Genomic DNA, 20,529 nt, shown 5'->3' with positions numbered 1-20,529 from the left:
TAAATTGGCAATGGAGAGGGATTGAGATGTTTGAATACAGGTGAAAATGGAAACTTCCCCATTTGAGAATGGGACTGGCAGTAAGGGATAAAAAGTAACAAAGAATAGAACTTTTTCTTCCTCCAGCTACATCTGGTTTTGCTTACAACCTGTGAGTCACTTGCCTTTTTCCTCCTTAGAGAAGAGAAAACTGTTTCCGCCTGTAACATTGTACAGAAATACAAAGACAATTACACTGGATATAAATTTCAAAGGATTATCTTTATTAAACAAGTTGACTTCTAAATGAACATGAACTTGAAAGAAGATGAATTCTCATTCAAATGAGGTACCCATATAAATTATCGTGAAAGGGAAGTAATTTGGGACAGGAAAATATGTAGAAACTGATAATCAAAACCGCTAAAGAAAGTCCACTAAAACTCTACAACACACACCTCAGAAAATGTTAAAAGTTTGGGTCTTCATTCAGACAACTTGTTGAGCCAGTTTATTTTATAACCTGTAATTAACTTCTTGGGATGTGGGTGTTTAGATACAAATCCTGAATACAACTTTTCATCCCAGGCTATATTCAATTGCTTAATAAATAAGCTTTTTCTCCGCCTGCATTTAACCAGAATTGGCCTTCATTACCCCCACCCAAGTATTTAAAGTGAATCTCTGAACTGAATCACCTGCTTAATATAGATTTCACGATAAGTAGCCTGATGTAGACTATTTCAAAATAAGGTGGCCTAATTGTACATTCAAGGTTTCTTTGAAAATTAAGAAAAAATGAAATATAATGGAAAATTGATTGTTCTGCCTACAGATTCAAAATAAAGAAAATTAAAATACAAGTGAGGAACTAGGAAAGATGTCTAGAATGACCCTGCCATAGAAGAGCTCTTACAAATTTGTAAAAGATGACTACCATACAAAAACAAGATTAGTCCCAAAAAGGGGTATTCTTTTTTTAACCTACCAAATTGACAAAAAATTATTTCACTGTTGTCAAGGGTACAATAAATGAACACTGACCTCTGGTGAAGTACAGTATTTAGGGGAACAATCAAAATTTCTTAATGTTCACATCTTTTGACTTGAATTCCACTTATAGGAAACCACAATGGTGGTATAAATTTGTCAAGAAATGTTTGCCATAAGCACCCATACCTGAAATACTATCCCATAATAAGGGACAGATTGTACAGCTACAGCAGAGTAGAATACTGTGCAATTATTAGTCATGTTGTAGAATAAAGACACGGGGAAGTGATTAATATGAAATAAAAATAAGTGGGTCACAAAACACCACACACATGATCCAATCCTATGTTATATGTGCATATGTATCAGTCTCTCTCTTACGCAGCCACCTACCTGTCCACGGCCACTAGCACCCAGAATCTTGTATTTCCTTCCTACTAACTGACCTCCAGGAGGGTAAGCCCTGTGCTCTTCACCTCCGTTCTTTCATCAGGGGAAAAACTCAAATGTTCCAGTGCCCTCCAACTACTATTCCTTATTTCTTCCTTTTACTATTAAATTATCAAGTCATTTATACCCACTGCTTCTAAATTAAATTTGTAATCTACAAATACTTTCAACACATGTATTAAGTCATTTGATTCTCAAAACCTAAGAATTATTGTACTTTTTTTTTTTTTTTTAAAGATTTTATTTGATAGAGAGGGAACACAAGCAGGGGGAGTGGGAGAGGGAGAAGCAGGCTTCCTGCCGAGCAGGGAGCCCGATGCGGGGCTCGATCCCAGGACCCTGGGATCATGACCTGAGCCGAAGGCAGACGCTTAACGACTGAGCCACCCAGGCGCCCCTGTACTTTTTTGTAAAAGAGACAGAGAGTGAGAGAGCAAGAGCACACTCCCACAAGGGGGGTGGGCAGAGAAAGAAGCAGACTCCCCACTGAGCAGGGAGCCCAATGATGCAGGACTAGATCCCAGGACTCTGGGATCATGACCTGAGCCGAAGGCAGACACACCGAGCTACTCAGGTGCCCTACTGTACTTTCTTGAGGTGAGAAAACAAGATCAAAGATTGGCTTTTCCAAGGCCTCATTCATTGGTGACTCGGGGACTCCAACCTCAGTAAGATGCTTTTTATTTCTACCAGTCTATCTGCACTTTACCATCCGAAACTAAGCTCTCAAAGTGCCTAATTCATTGTTTTAAAAGTAATAATGACCCAATAAATCTGTTTGAATTTCAGCTTTGCTAAACCCAAAATTTTAATCCAAGAAAACAGGCCTAAACCTGAGGTGTGCTAAATTTTTAGTAACACCAAACAAGCTTTGAAAAAAAAAACCAAAAAAACAGAAATTAACTGATGAGTTCTAAATATCACTAATGGTGATATTTAGAAAAACATACACACCACGGAAGCCACAAATTTTAATTTGATTTTTCTTTGTCTTAAATACCACACTAATGAGATATAAGGTAGTCCTGGATAATAAAAAGTATTTACACATTGAATACAAAATAAATATAAAATTACTGAAAAGTTAGTTATCCACTGATTCATTTTGCATTCCCGCTGTTCATCTTCTGTTTCATTTTTCTTTGCCTTTTGTAAATCCTTTTCTTTCTTGCTTTCAAATCAACTTTCGGCTCTGGTTTTACCCACTGTATTTCTATCGGCTTTTCCTCAGCTGGTATAACAAAAACATCTGCAGTGGGATCATGTGGAAGAATAGTCTTTGGTTCTCTCTTTTTCATTTTCTGTGCATCCTTCACTTGTTGTTTCTCTTTGTATTTTGCAGCTGTGATGGATCTTATGATACGCCGATGCTAAAAACAAAAAAAAATCAGATGCTTTCAAAATAAAAACATACTACATATGGTGAGGACATTCACTTATGAGTCCTATTTTCCCTTCACTTTTGTCATTAAAAAAAAGTAGTAATTTACAAGACTGTATGCAGCAAAAAAACAAATTTAGTTTCATAGTTAACAGAAATTGCTTGACAGAATCATTTTGGCCAGAGAGTTCTGGGCATCCAGGGACCACTGACAACAAAAATAGCTTACCATGTTTGGTGACTGGTAGTGAGGATTTTCATATAAAGTTGGTCCTCCAAAACTTCCCTGGAAAATCTTTATGAGATTTAAGACAAAGCGAGGTCCTACTTCTACAAGAGCAGCATCTTCTTCTATGATCTTCAATAAAAGGAAACATTTCATTTTGGTTTGGATATACTATTCCTCAAAGTTAGGCTATAACCTCATTACAAATATGCCTAAAACAAGTGAGAACCAATTAAATTAAGGTGGAATGTATTTTCTGAAATATATTACTAGTTACGGGTAATTGTCATGGGAAAATATTAACTTTTTTTCAGGGTGTTCTTTCAAAATTGAGTAATTTCAATTTGGTCCTTATCTTGCTTCTCACAGTGCACATATTGAATGAATTTTAAAATGAATTTTAAAAACTGCTACCACTGTAACAGAATGTATTAAAGCACCCTGTGGAGAACCCTTTTAAAATTTAAGTCAACCCCTAAATTGTATTTAGACATCTAATTCAAATTAGATTAAAAGGTATATAAAAGGTATATAAAAGGATACATGGCCAAATTTATTTTTGAATGGCTCCTGATTGTGGAATTAAGAGGCAACTTCTGAACTACAAATACTAACACAACACTGTTGGTTCAGGTATGTCTGCCCTCAGAGGCTAAGGGGCTATGTTTAACTCACACTGCAAGGTATCCAACAACCCATGCAGGAAAGAACCCAGATTACTTCACATGCTGTTCTTTCCACCTCTCTACCTTTCTGACTTCTTATCCTGCCAAACTCTTGCTTCAAGATTTCCAGAATCACTTCTCCTCCTAAATGAGTCGCTGTATGACTCATCTCAGTTCTCATTGAATGCATTCTACAGGGATCATGTTTTTCTAAGTCTTAACAACCTCCACCCCCAGATTCCAACCTCTTTAGAGAGAAACTTGTATCTTACTGAATATACAGTTGCATGTTAGCAAACCCTTACAGCACACCAACTGATAGCCGTGGAGAAAAGTAAGTAGAGAAGTAGGTAAAGTATGAGATAGTAGTTAACTGCTACGACTCTGTGGGGGCAAAAAGCTATTTAAAACAAAAGGACTTATTATTTGCATCTTCTACAAATGCTATATGCTATATATCCTACTTCATTTCAAAGTGTAATTAAAAATTAATTAAAGCTAACCTGAAAGTTCCGAAACCATATCCTATTATCCAAAATGGTGAAAGTAAACACATGGTCCACAAATGGTTGGCTTTTGGGATGATATCGTGGTGTACTAAAGATCTAGTTAAAAAAAAAAAAAAAGTGTTAATTTCTCATTCTAGCGCATATCATGTATGTTTTAGATAGCTAAATTAACAAAAAGTCCAAAGGAGACACTCATTTATATTACTAAAAATACTTTCTAGAAAAGATATTTACCTGAATTAAGAGTTCTTTTAACAAAGCATAATGTGGTAATTCATCAAAAGCCTATAAAAATAAAGTGAACATATCATTTACAACAGCAGTGTTTTGTTTAAAATTGTGGGTTTTTTGAAATTTTAACTAAATTGAATTACACAACTACATCCACTAAAAAACAACCATGCAGACTAAGAAAATTAGACCTCATACACTAAATGAGAAACTTACAGGGTCAAAAGACAAAAGGGGCCGAGAACCTTTCAAACAGTTTCCAGTCATCTTTAGTTCAGCTAGGGTATGGACTAGAAAAAATATAACAACAAAAGTAGTCATAACTTTGGCACAATTATCCCAAAAGAGCATTTTTAATTATGTCTTAAAAAAAATCTTAAACTGAGTCAACTTACTGTTTTGAACGAGGAATTTAGCAGATGGCCCATGAGGTGAATTTGAAAGCCTGAAAAATAGGAAATTTTTCAACTAATTAGAATTTAGAAATGTAGTAAATTCTTACTATCTCACAGTTTAAAAGACACCATACCATGTTTGTAACATCCACATATTTAATTTTCTTTAAAGGTTTCAACTTTTGTGAAATCAAATGAATTTGTTTCATCCCCTGGCCCTCTCTTTTTATATTAAAGACTGAAAGAAGTCTATAACCTAAGAGATATAAATAATAAATCCATTTACAAGAACAGTTCCACCTAAATCCTACTTAATACATTCTTACCACATATAGAGATCCTGTTTTTTCTTAGCTTCAAAATAGATACATTTATTGCAGTTTTTCATTTCACAAACCTAAACAAAGTATAAAAAAAGGAAGTAGATAATAAAAATGAGAACCAAAGCAATTAATATCTAGATTCCTCCAAAAATACTTAAGCAGGTTAATAGGCTACCAAGGTCTAAATCTAGGTAAATTCACAAAAAGAAACATTTAAAGTTCCCCTTCGGTATTCTAAGGTAAACAAGATACTCTGGCCTCTCTTCTGCTTACTGGGAACCTCTATCTTCCTAACATACTCCCATGTTCAACCTACAAAAAGTAAAAAAAGATACCCGAGGGATAAAGCACACTACAATGAGCCTCATCAATCTTAGGAAAATACAGTCCTTTAAGAACCAACTACATCCATTATAATGGTTATTTTTATTTTTAACTCTTTAGCATTTTGATTTTAAGCTTAAGAAATTTAAGATTTTTCTTCCTCATCTGTACTATCATTTCTGTGATTTCCATTTTGTGAAATCACTAAGGGACTGGTGAAAGGCAGAAGTATAGAAAACGTATTTCAAGTTGAATTAAACTTCAACATCTTGAAGGTTTATATTACTATAATATTCATAAACTATCTAATACAGTACTCATCAACTCTCAACTACTTGAGACTTTAAACCTAACAACTTAATAAAAAAACTCTTAGGTCCACTGCTTTTGTTTCCTATTGGTCTTAGAACAAACAACAATACTGAACAACACTAAGCTGGTTGTTTTCTAGTCAAGCCTCAACTGCTGGAAACTCATAACTGGTTTTTTTTCACCTATCTTCACTTGAAATTATACTTGTTCATGGACTGAATCCCCCATTGGAATGTAAGCCCCACTGGATGACAGGGCAGTTTTTCTGTTAAACAGTTTCCATAGCACTAGAATAAGGCCATTTATAACAGAGGTTCAAAAATCCATGCTAAATGAATAAAATAAGCTTTTCTAATAGTGAAAGGAAATGAACTTAAAACACAATTCCTCTAAATTTTTAAAAGTTGGCTTTAAAATATAAGTTCAGTATCTTCAACAATACTTTGAAAATTAACCTATTACTAATTTGTAGTATCTTAAGAGCAATTACCACGTGTATCACCTTTAATACTGGCAGAATACTTTCTAAGATGTGTGGTTTGGGGATAAATATAAAAATATTTAATGGACTTTTAATTTATTTTGTACATGTTGATAGTTTTTTAATAAGTACCCATTATAAATTTAGCACTGTATTGTACATAAGAAAAAAAGAGATATAATCCTTGTCTTCCAGAAATTTCAATATGTTTGGTAAGATAAGACAAACATAAGAATGATCAAAAAGTAATATATACTGAATCACTAAACTGTGAGAATAGACAGTATATAAAAATTTATAAGGCAGATTATTGAAGAGTTAAGAAAATTTGTCTGAGTTACCTTTTACAATTTAAAAGTCACTGAATAACTGACTTATTGTTTAAATCAACTATCTTTAGTGTTCCAAAATATTTTATTTTACTTGAATTACTATCTAAAATTACCTCATTAATGACAAATAACTTGTCTTTACGATCCATTTTTGTATCTATAAAAAGAAAAAAAAGAAAGTAAGTAAGATTTCAAAGCTACTTCAAACAAATCATACATGCTTTCTAAAAAAGTATTTTAAGTGTTTTTATAATCTTCAGCTTAAAAGAGATTTTATTTTCAAATTAGACCTAAAAACACATGACCTCTTTAAAAATCTTGTTCATTTTTTCTAAAAATGGCTGATTAGAACACAGTCCTCGAGAATCATAAATTATGATCTAAGCAGTGTTTCTAGTCAACTTTACATATTCCACAAGTCCCTTTCAAATATGGAAACATTCTCACAAACTGAACTATGTTCTAGGATTGCAGTTTAAGGAACACTCACTAAAGAAACCAAAATTTGAACTGAAGAAAGTTTCTTTGAATTCTGAATCATAGTTGTCAAGGAAATGGATTGAAAAAAACTGTTTCAGATTATCACAGAAAAAAAATTAGATCTCTTATTAGTTTCAGAGATATAAAGATACTAACAGCGGACCCCAGTTTGAGAAACAGTGGTCTAAGGAACAAAGTTATTACCTAGAATTAAAGCCAAAAGCATCTTCCAACACAGGCACAAAAACAGCTGTATGATGGTACTGCCACAGTTCTAAACTTAAAACTTCACTTGCCTGCAAGATACACCATTGCTAAAAAGAGTATCTTGGCATTTAGAAGTAGGCTGAGCCCCAAATTAAAGGTGCTTCAAATCCCACTCTGGTCCATTAACTTTCTAATAAGAACAGGTTTTTTTTTTTTTTAAAAAAAAAAAAAAAGAACAGGTTTTTTTTTGTTTGCAAAAAAACAAAGATAGTAGGGCACCTAGGTAGCTCAGTGGTTAAGTGTCTGACTCTCGATCTCAGCTCAGGTTTTGATCCTGGGGCTGGGAGTTCAAGCCCTATGTTGGACTCCACACTGGGTGTGGAGCCAACTTAAGAAAAAAAATGCAGATAGCAATACATGGCAGTCCTCAATTACTTAGAAGGACAAACCAGCTCGTGACCTCTGAGAGCATTACAATGAAGGCATTCCTGGACCTTCAAGAAATATTTTGATAATAGGATATCTAAGAAAGTGAAGGGAATATTTAATGAATTTTGTAAAGAATTTCTAACAAAATATTAATTGGAAAAATCTTGTCACTGTTCTTAGGCAACAGAGTTCTTTACCTGAAAAGGCTGAACAAATGACAAGGTTAAACAATGACTTAAAGTGAGAATATACAGATAACTTGATAAATAAGAACTTTTAAAGTGTATGATATAAAGGCACCTGCTTTAGAATGAGGCATCAACATTCTCAAGTCTTGCATTAAATGTCTTGTTCTGAAATTTATTCCTCTGGAAGAAAAGATGAGAATCCGTTCCTTATTTTTCCACTTGCCCTAAACAAAAAGAAAATGTTAAGATTTTTAAATCTCATACTGAACCTACCTTGTTTTTTTAAAGATAGTTTTAAAAGTATCGCTTTCTTAACTACTCCACCATCCTCTAATGTATCAAGACTACATCCTTAATTCTGCCTCTCTCCCATGTATGTAATTCAGGGAACTGAGATGTTTCACTATACATAGAATCTTTCCACCCTTGAATTCAGAACAAACTCCTCAGTCAATATTCCTTTCACGAGAACATTTTAATATTAATATTTACTAGTTCCTACCAGGAGTCAGGCACTGTTCTTATGTGGGAAGATAGTCAACAAGCAAGCAAATCAATAAAGACATGAAGGCAAGAACAGCATGAAACCCTTATTTAGATGTTTTGCCATTTCTATTCTGTATGACAGATAACCATAACCATAACATATCTGTCATATAGGATAGAAATGGCAAAGCATCATGGCATCATGTGATTATGCAAAAAAGGGAACTTAAAAAGTCCCCATTTTTTCTTAATAAGACAAAATTTAGATCCCCTATCCAAAAAAGCAAGCTAAGATAGCCCTTAGTTCTAATAAAATAACATAGCCAATGGAAAAGTTAACTTCTTGTATGTAAGTAGAGACACAATAATATTCATAAAAAGCTTCCAGGGAGTAAGCCAAACAATCCTGACAATCTCTCAGTAGTATTCACTGACCATGGCTGCCTCCCAGAAATGCTTTCCTTGGCTTTCTTCATTTTTGGTTTTTCTTCTTCCATCTCTCCAATTCCTCCTCCTGACTCCAAAGTGTCTTTCCTAGCCCTCTTTTGGTTTCTGTTCTCTCCAGGACAGAGTTCTCATAATCATTCCATAGCTTCAATTGTCAAATCTATAGAAAGGTAAGGAACTCTCTCCACTCCTAATAAACCAAGTATTTGACTTAATACCTCAAATTCAACTCTAGAAAACTAAACCTTAAATAAAGTTTCCTGTTAAATGATGCAACCATCATTTCCATCCCCCAGGCTTTGAATCATCTATTTGCCCTATTCTCCTATATCATAAGCACTACTAAATGCTGTCAATTTCGTTTTCAAAACAAGAAGATATCGGGAGGGGAAGAATGAAGGGGGGGAAATCGGAGGGGGAGATGAACCATGAGAGACGATGGACTCTGAAAAACAAACTAAGGGTTCTAGAGGGGAGGGGGGTGGGAGGATGGGTTAGCCTGGTGATGGGTATTAAGGAGGGCACGTTCTGCATGGAGCACTGGGTGTTATACGCAAACAATGCATCATGGAACACTATATCAAAAACTAATGATGTAATGTATGGTGATTAACATAACATAATAATAAAAAAATAAATACATAAATACAGTACAGTAAAAAAAAAAACAACTCTTAATGTCTCTTAATCCCCTCCCATTCCAAGTACCCACATTCAGATCCTTATCATCTCAAATCTCCTAAATGGCTAGCCTTCCCAGACAGGTGTTTCTCCAATAGGTTTGGCCGACAAGCACCAGCTTAGTCTTTTTAAAGCACTGTTTCAATCACATCCTTAACCTCCCAGGATTTTCTAAACAAACTCCAATACAACATAGCTTTAACGCTGGATTCTAAAATACATTTCTATTTTCACCTCACTATCGCCCTAAATCAACCCTACCTTTTAGCTAATCTGGCTCTATTTTCATTTTTCCTCCACATCAATGCCTCTGATCATTTTTTCTTCTTTGCCCTTGTATTGTTCCCTCTCATTTTTGAATACTAAAATTGTGCCCTTACTTTGAGATCCAGCTCAAGGGCTGATCCCTTACCTGACTGTCCTAGGGTAAAAGTAACCTCTACCGTCTGTACTTCCATAGAATTTCTCATAATATGACTCAGGTCATAGATACTACCATATTTCCTTCCAGGTTAAGGGAAGAGGGAGCACTAACATTTATTGAAAATCCTCTAGAAGTCCAGCTTATTCTTCATAAAAAGTAAATCACATTTTCTTCTTCTTAATTTGCAGATGACAAAAGAGCTCAAAACGTGGACATTAATTATCTGTAGGGCTAGAATTTAAACTCATCTTTCATCCCTCAGAGCTAACTCCTTTCCTGGTGCTTGCCACCATAGTGGTCATTTATCACCTACTACCTGCTAAAGTGCTATGCTAAGGGCCAGGAAAGTAGAAATAGAATCAAAATAGAAATAAATCAAAGACCATCTTTGTGTCCAAAGTATTCGACCTAGCTTACGGAAAGGAAGTTAAGCCCAACAACTTGTGTTCACCTTCTCTTGAATACAAACCATGAACTTACATGAGCTCTTAAGTTTCCTTCTAAACTCCCAACACTTCAGAAAGAAAGTCACATTCTAGTTTAGCAATCCCAAAGCCAGAGGAAACCTAACTTCGTACAGTACCTGACCTATATATAACAAGTCTGAATACGAGAAAAGTTCATTCTATCTAGTCTAGCTTTCATCATCCCTTAAGAGTTAAAAACCTGATCAGACAAGTCAAAGTCATTATCCCAAGGGCAGCAACTTTTTAAAGGACCGCCTAACAAGCTTCAGGATCCCTGACTGACAGTAGCTATGGCGGAATAGGGGGACTAGTAACTTCTGGAAGATATATACTCAACAGCGAGAAATAACTTTAAGGAAAAGCAATACCACCCCCAAGGGCGGGAAATGGAGTAATGAGAAGACACAACACTGGGACTGAGTACCCCAAAGGTTGCTTCCCTGTGAACCGTTCCGAAGCCCGCCCGCTTCCTCGGCCGCAGCCTCCAGGAGACGGCCACGTGCATGAGAGCTAGCTGTAAGCGCGGTGTCTGACCGGGAGGAGAGCTGAGACCGAGCTCCGGTAACAGACAGGCAACTTCGAAATTAGCAAAGCTCTCATCAGGGAGGTGGCCCCAGGGAAGGCGTGTAGAGCCGCAGGTGTAACCTGGATGAAAGCCCTCTCTACCTTGCAAACGGGGCCTGGGATACGGTCTCCCTCTTCTTCCTCCGCCTCTTCTGCCATGTCGCGCAGCTTAGCTGGCTGCTTGGCATCTTTTTCGTTCCTTTTTGTTTTTTTCGCCTGAACCGCCAAGCCTCCACGCCGCTTCCTCTTGGTCGCCGCCATCTTGCCCGACCGCCTTCGCTCTCGGCTTTCCTTCCGGCTCTGCCGCTCGCTCCCCTTTCCGATCTCTATGGTACCGAGCGCTCGGCTCTGCAGTCCCCCGGCTCGATGGTACCTTTTTCCGGTTTCTGGTGACGCACGCGCAGCTCTCTAAGCCGCCTCTATCTCTGCGGTGACGGTGGCCGAGGTGGCTGTGTGGTCTGCAAAGAGTGGCGGGAGCGGCTGCATTTCCTCCCCAGGAGGCGCGGCCCGGCTTCTTCGGTGACCTGGCTGCGAAGGGCTCTCGGGCGTCGGATCCCGCCGGAAAGGTAAGGTTTCCGCGCCCCGGATCCCGGGGCCAGTAAATAGATGCCGCCTCTCGACGGGTTGGTGAATGGGGTTGTGTGGGACTCGAGGATCTTCCGAGGAATGGGGGCCCGCCCTCCATCGCCTATTCTGTTAGGGTTAAGGTTGGGGGCACCGGACAGCGCAAACCCGACTCTGCGGGGACACGTAGTCCCAGTTTGGGGGGACTGGCCCTCCGTGGAACTACCGTGTTAGTTGCCTGTTTTCATTGTTCACAATTTTTCCTGTGTTACTAGCCTCTTACTAAAGACGAGGAAATCGTAGCTTAGAGTGAAGAGTAATTTCCCCCAAAAGTTAGAGAGTTGAAGTGGCAGAAGTGGGGTGCAACCCCTGTCCGGTGGAGTTCGATGCCCAGGCGTCTTCCACTCGCCTCAGCGCAGGTTGACATCGCGGGCCTTGCCAGCATTGATCCGGAGTTTTATTGTCGAATCTCATCAGGTGTTTGGTGATTCTCGGCAGCAAGTGTTGGCACCGGGAGCATCCCTTGGGACCAAATGTGCAGTGGACGATGCCCCTCCTAACCCCACAGATCCAAGACGAGAATGACTACAGCTTAGTGGCCAGCCTTGACAACGTTAGGAATCTCTCCACTATCTTGAAGGCTATTCATTTCCGAGAACATGCTACGTGTTTCGCTACTAAAAATGGAATCAAGGTTACAGTGGAAAATGCAAAGTGTGTGCAAGCAAATGCTTTTATTCAGGTATGGAAATAGGCATCTTTTAAGTGATTTGCCAACAGTCCCGCAGTTGACAGGTGGCTGAGTTGGGATGAGAACCCAAACATTGTTTCCAGAGTATATGCTCTTGGCCAATACTTCCCTTTTCCCTTTTATTGGTTATAATCTGTCATTACAAAGTAATATATATATGGTTCAGAGAGGATTTCAGATTTAATCCAACTTTTTTTTTTAAGATTTTATTTGACAGCACAAACCGGGGGAGCGGCAGGCAGAGGGAGAAGCAGGCTCCCCACTGAGCAGGGAGCCCAATGCCATGGGGGGCTCAATCCCAGGACCCTGGGATCATGACCTGAACCGAAGGCAGACGCTTACCCAACAGCCACCCAGGCACCCCAATCCAACATTTTTTTGAACACCAAAGTGCACAGTGTGACCTCAGGTATAGAGGGATAGATAAGACATGGTTCCTGTCCTCAAAAGAAATTGAAAACTAGTATCACTCATGCATTATCAAATTGTTTGGCTATTTTCCAAATGACTTTAGCCCTGTCGATGGGCAAAAAATGAGACAAGGGAAAGTCATGTGGGTGATAGTTTAGATCAAGAAGCTAGATGAAAGACCTTTCATAAAGTTTTGCACGGTGCTGAAATCAGTTAGACCTTTAAATACTGAGTAGTAGTATTCTAATGGATAATAGTTGAAAAAGCTTAAGATGTTTTGATTGGTAATCAGAAATTATTTTCATGGGGTTAGCGCAATATTGTTATTTTTAAAACGTATAAAGTGAAATCTCGAACCTTGTATGTGAGTTTTCATTAATATATATATACATTTTCATGTTTACTTTTTTTCACAGGCTGGAATATTTCAAGAGTTTATAGTTCAGGAAGAGTCTGTTACTTTTCGAATAAATTTAACTGTTCTTTTAGACTGTTTATCTATTTTTGGATCAAGTCCTATGCCAGGTGAGCCATTTTATTATGACACAAAAGCATTATACAGATGGTCAGAAAAATACAGGAAAAGTTATTAGAAGTAAGAAACATATCTTGGAAATTGCAAATTCATTTTTCACTGGTCACAATCATGGATTCTAACTTTTCACATTAATAGAAAGTGTACTGTGGTTCTTTCCGTATTTGCAAAAGTATTTAATCTTTTTTTAATTTACAAAGTTTTGGGGATTTTAAATTTGAACTGGCCAAGAGAAGACTTTGAATATGTGTTAACTTTAACATTGCAAAATATGTATTAAATGCTTCCTTTCCCTAACTTGTTCAGAATTACAGTTTAGTGGCCAAGAAAAACAGAAACCAATTCTCCTCACACTTAGTTTACTGTGTTCAAAATGTGCTTGCTTTTATTTAAGTCCTGTTTATAAATTGTCTATTTCCTGAAATGTTTAATTTTAAAATATATGTTTTATTTTTTTAGGAATAGTGCATTCAGTTGCTATGGATATAAAATTACAAGGAATCCCCTGAAGAATGATTTTATTTCACAGGAATCTAGAGATTAGCTAGGGAAAGTTCAGTTGTGGTTCTTTAGAAAATATATTTTAATTTTGTACTGACAATTCCATTATTATTATACATTTTTCTAATGCAGCATTCCCTAGCTGGTTTTTCATAAAACATCTGCCTTCCCCCATTCCTCACTGTGGCTCTCTATCCAGTAAGAGAAAGCAGATAGAATGTCTAGTCATATTCCTCCTCCTCTCTAGGGGTTTGTAGTGTTAAAACCCACACCACCATGAACCACCCTCTCTTTTCTCCCAATTTGATCTTACGGTTTGAGGAAATGTAAATAATATCTCTCAATAGGAAAGGTTGGAAGGATCCTTATCACAGCGAATACACTGACATTATCATACAGTATCAAGCAGTCCACTGTTGCATACACTGCACCTTTGAGAAAGAGCATAGCCTATTCTCTAGTAATTCTGTTACTTGCAGTATTGGCCCATGTAGATTCTCCATCCTGAAAATTGTAGATATATAAAACCAATAAGCTATTTCTGAGGTGTTTTTGGCAAGCTGGAAAATGATTTCAAAGAGTTACAGTTTGTTCTCATTGCCAGTTTTATTAGTTATTGTTTGAATTGTCTATGCGTAACTTATCAGGGAAAATATACCTTTTTATAAAGAGATGCATGCATATGTGTTAGAAATTGGGCAGAATAAAATAATCTTCAGGAATTTAAGTATCATTTAAGGAGAAGCGGAACCTGCATTATAAAGCTAAGCCCAACATGTGATTTATTTCCATTGCAGGGACTTTAACTGCACTTCGGATGTGTTACCAAGGTTATGGTTACCCTTTGATGCTATTTCTGGAAGAAGGAGGAGTGGTGACAGTCTGTAAAATCAATACTCAGGAGCCCGAGGAGACTCTGGATTTTGATTTCTGCAGCACCAATGTTATCAATAAAATTATTCTGCAGTCAGAGGGGCTCCGTGAAGCATTTTCCGAATTGGATATGACAAGTGAAGTGCTACAGATCACCATGTCTCCCGACAAGCCTTATTTCAGGTACTTGAACTCAGGGCAATTATAATTAATACTGTAATCTACTCTTATCTCCCTGCTTACACATTTGCTTAGGATGCAGAACTTTTATTATCCAGGTTCCTAGAATTTTCAGATCTTTAGAGAGCTTTTACTCTTATTTCATACTTCTATAGATTGGGAAACCTATGGTCCAGGAAGATGAACTCAGTATTTAAAGTTTCATAGTTAGGTAGTGTTGGTTTGTAGGTGAATAGCCCTGTCTCCTACTTTATAAACTAATGGTCTTTTCATTGTACTACTTACTGGTGTAGCTCAAGTTACATCACGAGGAAAATTTGGGCTTAAACTTTTGGCAAAGGTGTTTATATCATATGGTATCTCTTCTTTTTTCCTTTCAAGTTAGTATAGGATGCAAAAGGAAACATGTTTTCTATACATGGTTCATTCATTAAGTATCTATTAGTTACCTACTGTGTGCCTATCTACCTTTTTAAGCACTTTGGAAGGGAATGGCTTAAAGTCAAGGTGAAGAGAAAAATATGTGAAACAGCCTCGAAGGAACAGAATTGCGTACCACTAAGTACCAAAATACAGAGACGCTTAGAGAACAGTACCTGAGTACTTATGGGGGATTGATCGAGGCAAGCTTCCTAAGGGAGGGCAATTTTCAGCAGGAATACAATGTCAAAAACTCTCAAGCTGCTCCTGATGTTTTGAACCAACAAATTATGAAATTTTCAGGATTAGAATCAGTTTGGAGAGAGGATTTAAATAGTTCTTCTCTTTTTAATTACATCAGAATATTAAAAAGTAAAGGAACTAAAAATACATAAGGAATGAGAGGTATGTTGTTCTTTTTACATCTACTCTAGAAAAATTGCAGGCCCTTATCATGACATGGAGCAGTTAAAAATTTGACTCAGGATTGGTTAAAATATTAACGAAAATGGAAATGCTACCTAAGCAGTGATAAGAATTAAAATCTGGGCACTTAAACAGTATATTTCAGAGGATCCCCACCTAAGTGAGATCTCTCAGCATAGGTAACTAGATAGATCATGGTATCTTTCATCTCCGGTATGGGAAATGATTTGGTGGGGAACTAGGAGTTGAAATTTTTTTCCAGATGTGTCAAATTTGAGGTGCCCCTGAAACTAGGGAGTATTGGACATATGGAGTTCAGGACATCAGTCTAGAATGGAAATTTAGATTTTGGAGTCGTCATAATGGCTGGGTATGGACAAGATGGCTCAGAGAGAAAGAGCTTACTTTAGAGGAGAGAAAAGATGGAACCTGAGGAAGACTAGCACCTAGGTCTTCTATCACTGTGCTCACACAGTACTTACCAATGTGGTAACCCCATAGCAAATGATCAATAAATTCTTGCAGATTAAACAAACATACAAACATTTACAAATTGCTAAACACACAAACTGCTGACACTGCCAAGCAAGGAAAACCATGAAACTGCCTAAAGAGTAGTCTGACTAAGATACAGAAGAGCCAGAATTCCGGGGTGTGGTGGCGAGGATGGGGCTCAGGACCCCGGGCTTCCCGATGAGTTTGATCAGGGTCTTCCATCATTCTTCAAACTCTCTCTCCTTTTATATGATTTCTGATTTAAGGATGAGGAAAGGTGAGTATCAGAGTAGAATTAAGGTAATGAAATTGAGGCACACACCCCTGGATTTTGATGGATTCATGATGGATTTTTTCCAAAGCTGCTTATTAGTTGCTAGATCTTCTGAACTCCCACAGCATCCTGCGGGAATCTTTATTACTGTAATTGGTATAGTGTATTGTCAGCGTTTGTTTATATTATGTGTTTCATTCACCAGAATGAGCTTCTTAAGGAAGTGTCTTCTTTACTGAGATCCTAATGTGGCTTATTGCTGGACCAGTGAATAAATGAATTGCTCATTTTTTTACTGTAGGTTATCTACTTTTGGGAATGCGGGAAGCTCCCACCTTGATTATCCCAAAGATTCTGATTTGATGGAATCATTTCATTGTAACCAGACCCAGGTGAACAGGTCAGTTCTTAAAATATTCGTGATGAAGGTGAGGTTAGATATCACATATCTATTAAATAAATGTAAAACTTTCGATCTGTTGCTAAAGGTATAACATCCTAAAGATATAAAGAGTAGGGTGCTGGGTGTACTTGGGGATTTGGGGTTGTGATAGTGGATGAAATTTTATGAACGAAAAATATTAGCAAATTGGACAAGTATTTGATTTTATCCTTATATTTGTTACTTGGTAGTTTTTGGCTAATTTTTGTCCTTTATTTGGAGTTATGAGCACTGCTTCAAGTGTGTCCAAATAACAACTGTTTCTTATTTACGCCCCTACAGATACAAGATTTCCTTACTGAAACCCTCCACAAAGGCCTTAGTCCTGTCTTGTAAGGTATCTATTCGAACAGATAACCGAGGATTCCTCTCATTACAGTATATGATTAGAAATGAAGATGGACAGATATGTTTTGTGGAATATTACTGCTGCCCTGACGAGGAAGTTCCTGAATCAGAGTCTTAAGTATGGCCTTCCCTGTGGTTTCTACCTGAACATTCATGATAGGTCACATCCTCATTCTGGGTATAGTATCTCCAGGAGACTGGGTTTTCTAAAGGGAAGAAGCATGGAGGAGACGCAAACAAGGTCCATGTACCCTAATAGTTGCTGTATATTTTGTAAGTAAATGTTTTCATATAGTCATGGATTACCCACTACTGGACTGTCCTTTGGTTCTGTCTTTTGAACTCATCATTATGAGCCAAGATGAATAATCTATTTAAGTCAGACATTTCAAGAGTCTAAAAATTTAAAGTTTGATGAATCCATACCTGAAATGTTCTTTTATTTATTTACTATTAGAAAGAGCAGCTGCATATGGGCATCGCTTATTAGTTTGAATTCTGAAGAATATATCTTAACAGTGGTTCTCAAAGTGTGGCATCTAGACCAACAGCATCACCATTACCTGGAAACTTGTCAGAAACTCTGGAGGTGGGCCAATAATCTGTAGCTTAAGAAAACTTTCCCCCAGGAAATTCTGATGCATGCTAATGTTGGAGAACCACTGTTTTGAAGGATACTTTTTTTGTTGTTTTAATAGCATTTAATTGCACTGAAGTGATTGCTTTTACATGTGATTTCTTCCCAAATGTTCTGAAGTTTAGGCTTTGCCAAACAAGTCTGAGTAATTATATGATTTATTTTTAAAGTATACATTTTAAAGAAATCTATGAACAAGATATATAAAACAGTCTTCAGAGTTGAGTTACAGGATTTCTTCTTGTTCTCTGCAACTGTTCAGTGCAGTAAGTACTGTAGTAAGTACTTATTAGATAACTTCTGTTTGCCTGTAAGAGTTTCTCATCCAGACCAAGATGTAGAAAACCAGTTATTAAGTGATTTTGCACTTTCTTGGGTAGTTTTCCATCAATTTTTATGGCATGTGGATATTTAATAAAATGAAATACTAAAATTATCTGGCTTGTAAAAAATATATAACTAAAATAAAGTTTCCTGTACCGTGTGATACAGATCAGTGTTGGGCAGGCACCATTGGCCTTTGTGGGTGGGACAGTTCTTCATGGAGAAAAAACTCATCCCATTGCAGGATTCATTTAGCCTCCTTGGCTCCTACCCACTGATGCCAATCCTTGTGACCTGTGACCCCCACTCCCCGCTACTGATGGTTAAAAACCATTGAATAATATTCATCAAAAACATTCATCAAAGGGGTATATGGGTATATTTGGAATGCCTTACCTTAAAATAGGCCACATGGCATGAGAGGAGATTGGTTTGGAGAGTAGTTCAGCAAAGCACTTCAGGGAAACACTCCCCCAGAACAGCTGTGGGCTCTGCTCCCCGGGACATGGACAGTTCTGGGTGTCTAGCTCAGAGTGACTCCCTGATAACTACTGAGCCCCCCAAGTCATCTCAGGATGCCGGCTGGCACAAAAAGAGTTAGAGTTTTGTAAAGTATAGTATATGTTCAAGAAGGAAATGAATGACTCTACTAAATGTTGTGTACATTTTTTTTTAGATAAACATCAAAAACAGAACAAATATAAAACATAATTATGAAAATATTTAATCAGTTTCAAGGACTATAATTTTCCTTTAAAATAGGGCAGTTATTTTTGGGTTTTGTTCACTGGTATGTCCTGTACCTAGAACAATGCCTCGTATGTAACACATTCAGTAAATATTTGTTACATGAAAGAACCTCCATTTCAGATTATCTTTTAGCATCTTATTAGTCACTATAATTTCAGTTATTTAGCTCTGAATTGATTTTGGTCTAATGTATTTTTTGAAAGTTAGACCTGTAAGGATTTAAAATATATATTGGTTTAATAGGGAAAGATTGACTTTTTGCACATTTAAGACCATTTTAGTTGCACATATCTTTAGCTATTCAGAATTCATAAGCTAATGAATGTAATTCTTTCTCCATCAGTCTAACAGGAAGCTACCGATTTAACACAGAATTTCCTATTCAGTGTGTTCTCTTGGACCTAGGAATTACTAGTTTAACTTTGTTCAAATTCCTATGACAGTCCGCTAGGGGGAGTGCTTTCCCAGGCCAACCAGACGCACTGGTGACTACAAATTCAAGTGTCACACACAGAAAAATAGAATCTTATTTTTCAGACCTTTAGTTTTTTGCCTTTTTGAAGTTTATCTCATTTTCTTTTTTTTTTTTTTTTTTTTTTTTAGTTTATCTCATTTTCTTATTAAATTGAGCTTACTACGGGAATGGGTAGTTAATCTTTTTCTCCATTTTTAATGTTTTTCCCTGTTTGATGATGGTGTGTTTCCACCTGGAATTGATGAAATGATTCAAAATCAAAATAAAATGATTTTTAAAATTCTGCTTTTCTAATAAAAATAAATCTTGTAACACAATCACTTTTATAAGGAGCCACCGAGTTTCTATGGTGCATCAAGTAGTGCTGGTAAGAATTCATTACAGTTCCTGAAAGGGCAGCGTGTAGCATTCCTAACAGCTTAGGCCGGGGAGTTTTTCGGAACAGTGTACTCCCTTCTTCTGTTCCCTGTCTTCACACCAACTTCCCCTTGTCCCCCCCCAAAACAAAATCTCCTGGGTCCTGAGGAATTGGGGAGATGGTCTGGTTTTTCTCTCCTACTTCTGGCGTAGGTAGTATTTGCACACACAGGTCGGGTTACGCGCACAGCCCGTGCAGATGGCAGCTGTCACGTGGGTCTCCCGCATGGGAGTGACAGCACCCCATCAGAAAGGCCACAGGCCGCTGTTCCACGGGCTTGTGCTATCCGTATCGCAGTCCCCACCAGAGATTTCCATGATGAGGAGAGGAAATGTTTAAAGTAGGTTTTACTTTTGAAACTAATAGCTCGTTGATCAATCCAATAGATGATAGTAGAGGCTGTCCTTGGCAGAACGAGAGGTATCCAGGCTGTGTGAAACGATTAAAGTCCGTCAGAGTAGTTCCCCGTGCTTGCGTGGAAAACACACAAGAGTCTAGTGAGGCTTGTAGCCTGTACGTTTAGGCTTGACCCCTATAGGGTCTTGCTTCCGGCCATTTTGTCCAAGGATTTCTGGTTGCTTGTTGCTGACTGGATTAGGACAGTCTCACCTCTGGAATATTGTCAAGTTTGCCTTACATAGGCCTTTTGTGGAAACTGGTGGGTGAGCCACCAAGACAGAGAAGTGGGGCTTCACTGACCTAAAGGAACAGGCTGCATAAACTGTTTGCAT

General features: G+C 37.5%; 2 protein-coding genes across 4 annotated transcripts; one reads left to right on the top strand and one right to left on the bottom strand.

Moving 5' to 3' along the window:
- Positions 1-242: 242 nt before the first annotated feature.
- Positions 243-11,373, bottom strand: BRIX1 (biogenesis of ribosomes BRX1). Of its 2 annotated transcripts, XR_013445520.1 has the most exons (11): positions 11,077-11,373; positions 8,018-8,129; positions 6,715-6,758; positions 5,156-5,226; positions 4,830-4,879; positions 4,651-4,724; positions 4,438-4,488; positions 4,198-4,299; positions 3,033-3,161; positions 1,826-2,792; positions 243-1,638 (listed from the first exon to the last, which is right to left on the bottom strand). XR_013445520.1 is itself a non-coding variant. In XM_036107432.2 (10 exons), the coding sequence occupies exons 1-10, from the start codon at positions 11,233-11,235 to the stop codon at positions 2,523-2,525; spliced, it is 1,062 nt and encodes a 353-aa protein (XP_035963325.1). In that variant the 5' UTR covers positions 11,236-11,373; the 3' UTR covers positions 243-2,522. The 2 variants fall into 2 exon arrangements, 1 of the variants encoding a protein (XP_035963325.1); XM_036107432.2 differs by having other exon boundaries at positions 243-2,792.
- Positions 11,374-11,385: 12 nt separating this feature from the next.
- RAD1 (RAD1 checkpoint DNA exonuclease) lies at positions 11,386-19,700 on the top strand. 2 transcript variants are annotated; one of them, XM_036107433.2, is made up of 6 exons: positions 11,386-11,540; positions 12,016-12,280; positions 13,117-13,225; positions 14,534-14,792; positions 16,706-16,804; positions 17,129-19,700. In XM_036107433.2, exons 2-6 carry the CDS (start codon positions 12,086-12,088, stop codon positions 17,310-17,312), a joined length of 846 nt encoding a protein of 281 aa, XP_035963326.2. In that variant the 5' UTR covers positions 11,386-11,540; positions 12,016-12,085; the 3' UTR covers positions 17,313-19,700. The 2 variants fall into 2 exon arrangements, with proteins under 2 accessions (XP_035963326.2, XP_035963327.2); XM_036107434.2 differs by having other exon boundaries at positions 11,393-11,540; positions 12,037-12,280.
- Positions 19,701-20,529: the final 829 nt, after the last annotated feature.

The sequence above is a fragment of the Halichoerus grypus genome, chromosome 2 (genome assembly GCF_964656455.1).
Source record: "Halichoerus grypus chromosome 2, mHalGry1.hap1.1, whole genome shotgun sequence".
NCBI classification, from domain to species: Eukaryota; Metazoa; Chordata; class Mammalia; order Carnivora; family Phocidae; genus Halichoerus; species Halichoerus grypus.
This window is presented reverse-complemented; position numbering and strand designations above follow the sequence as displayed.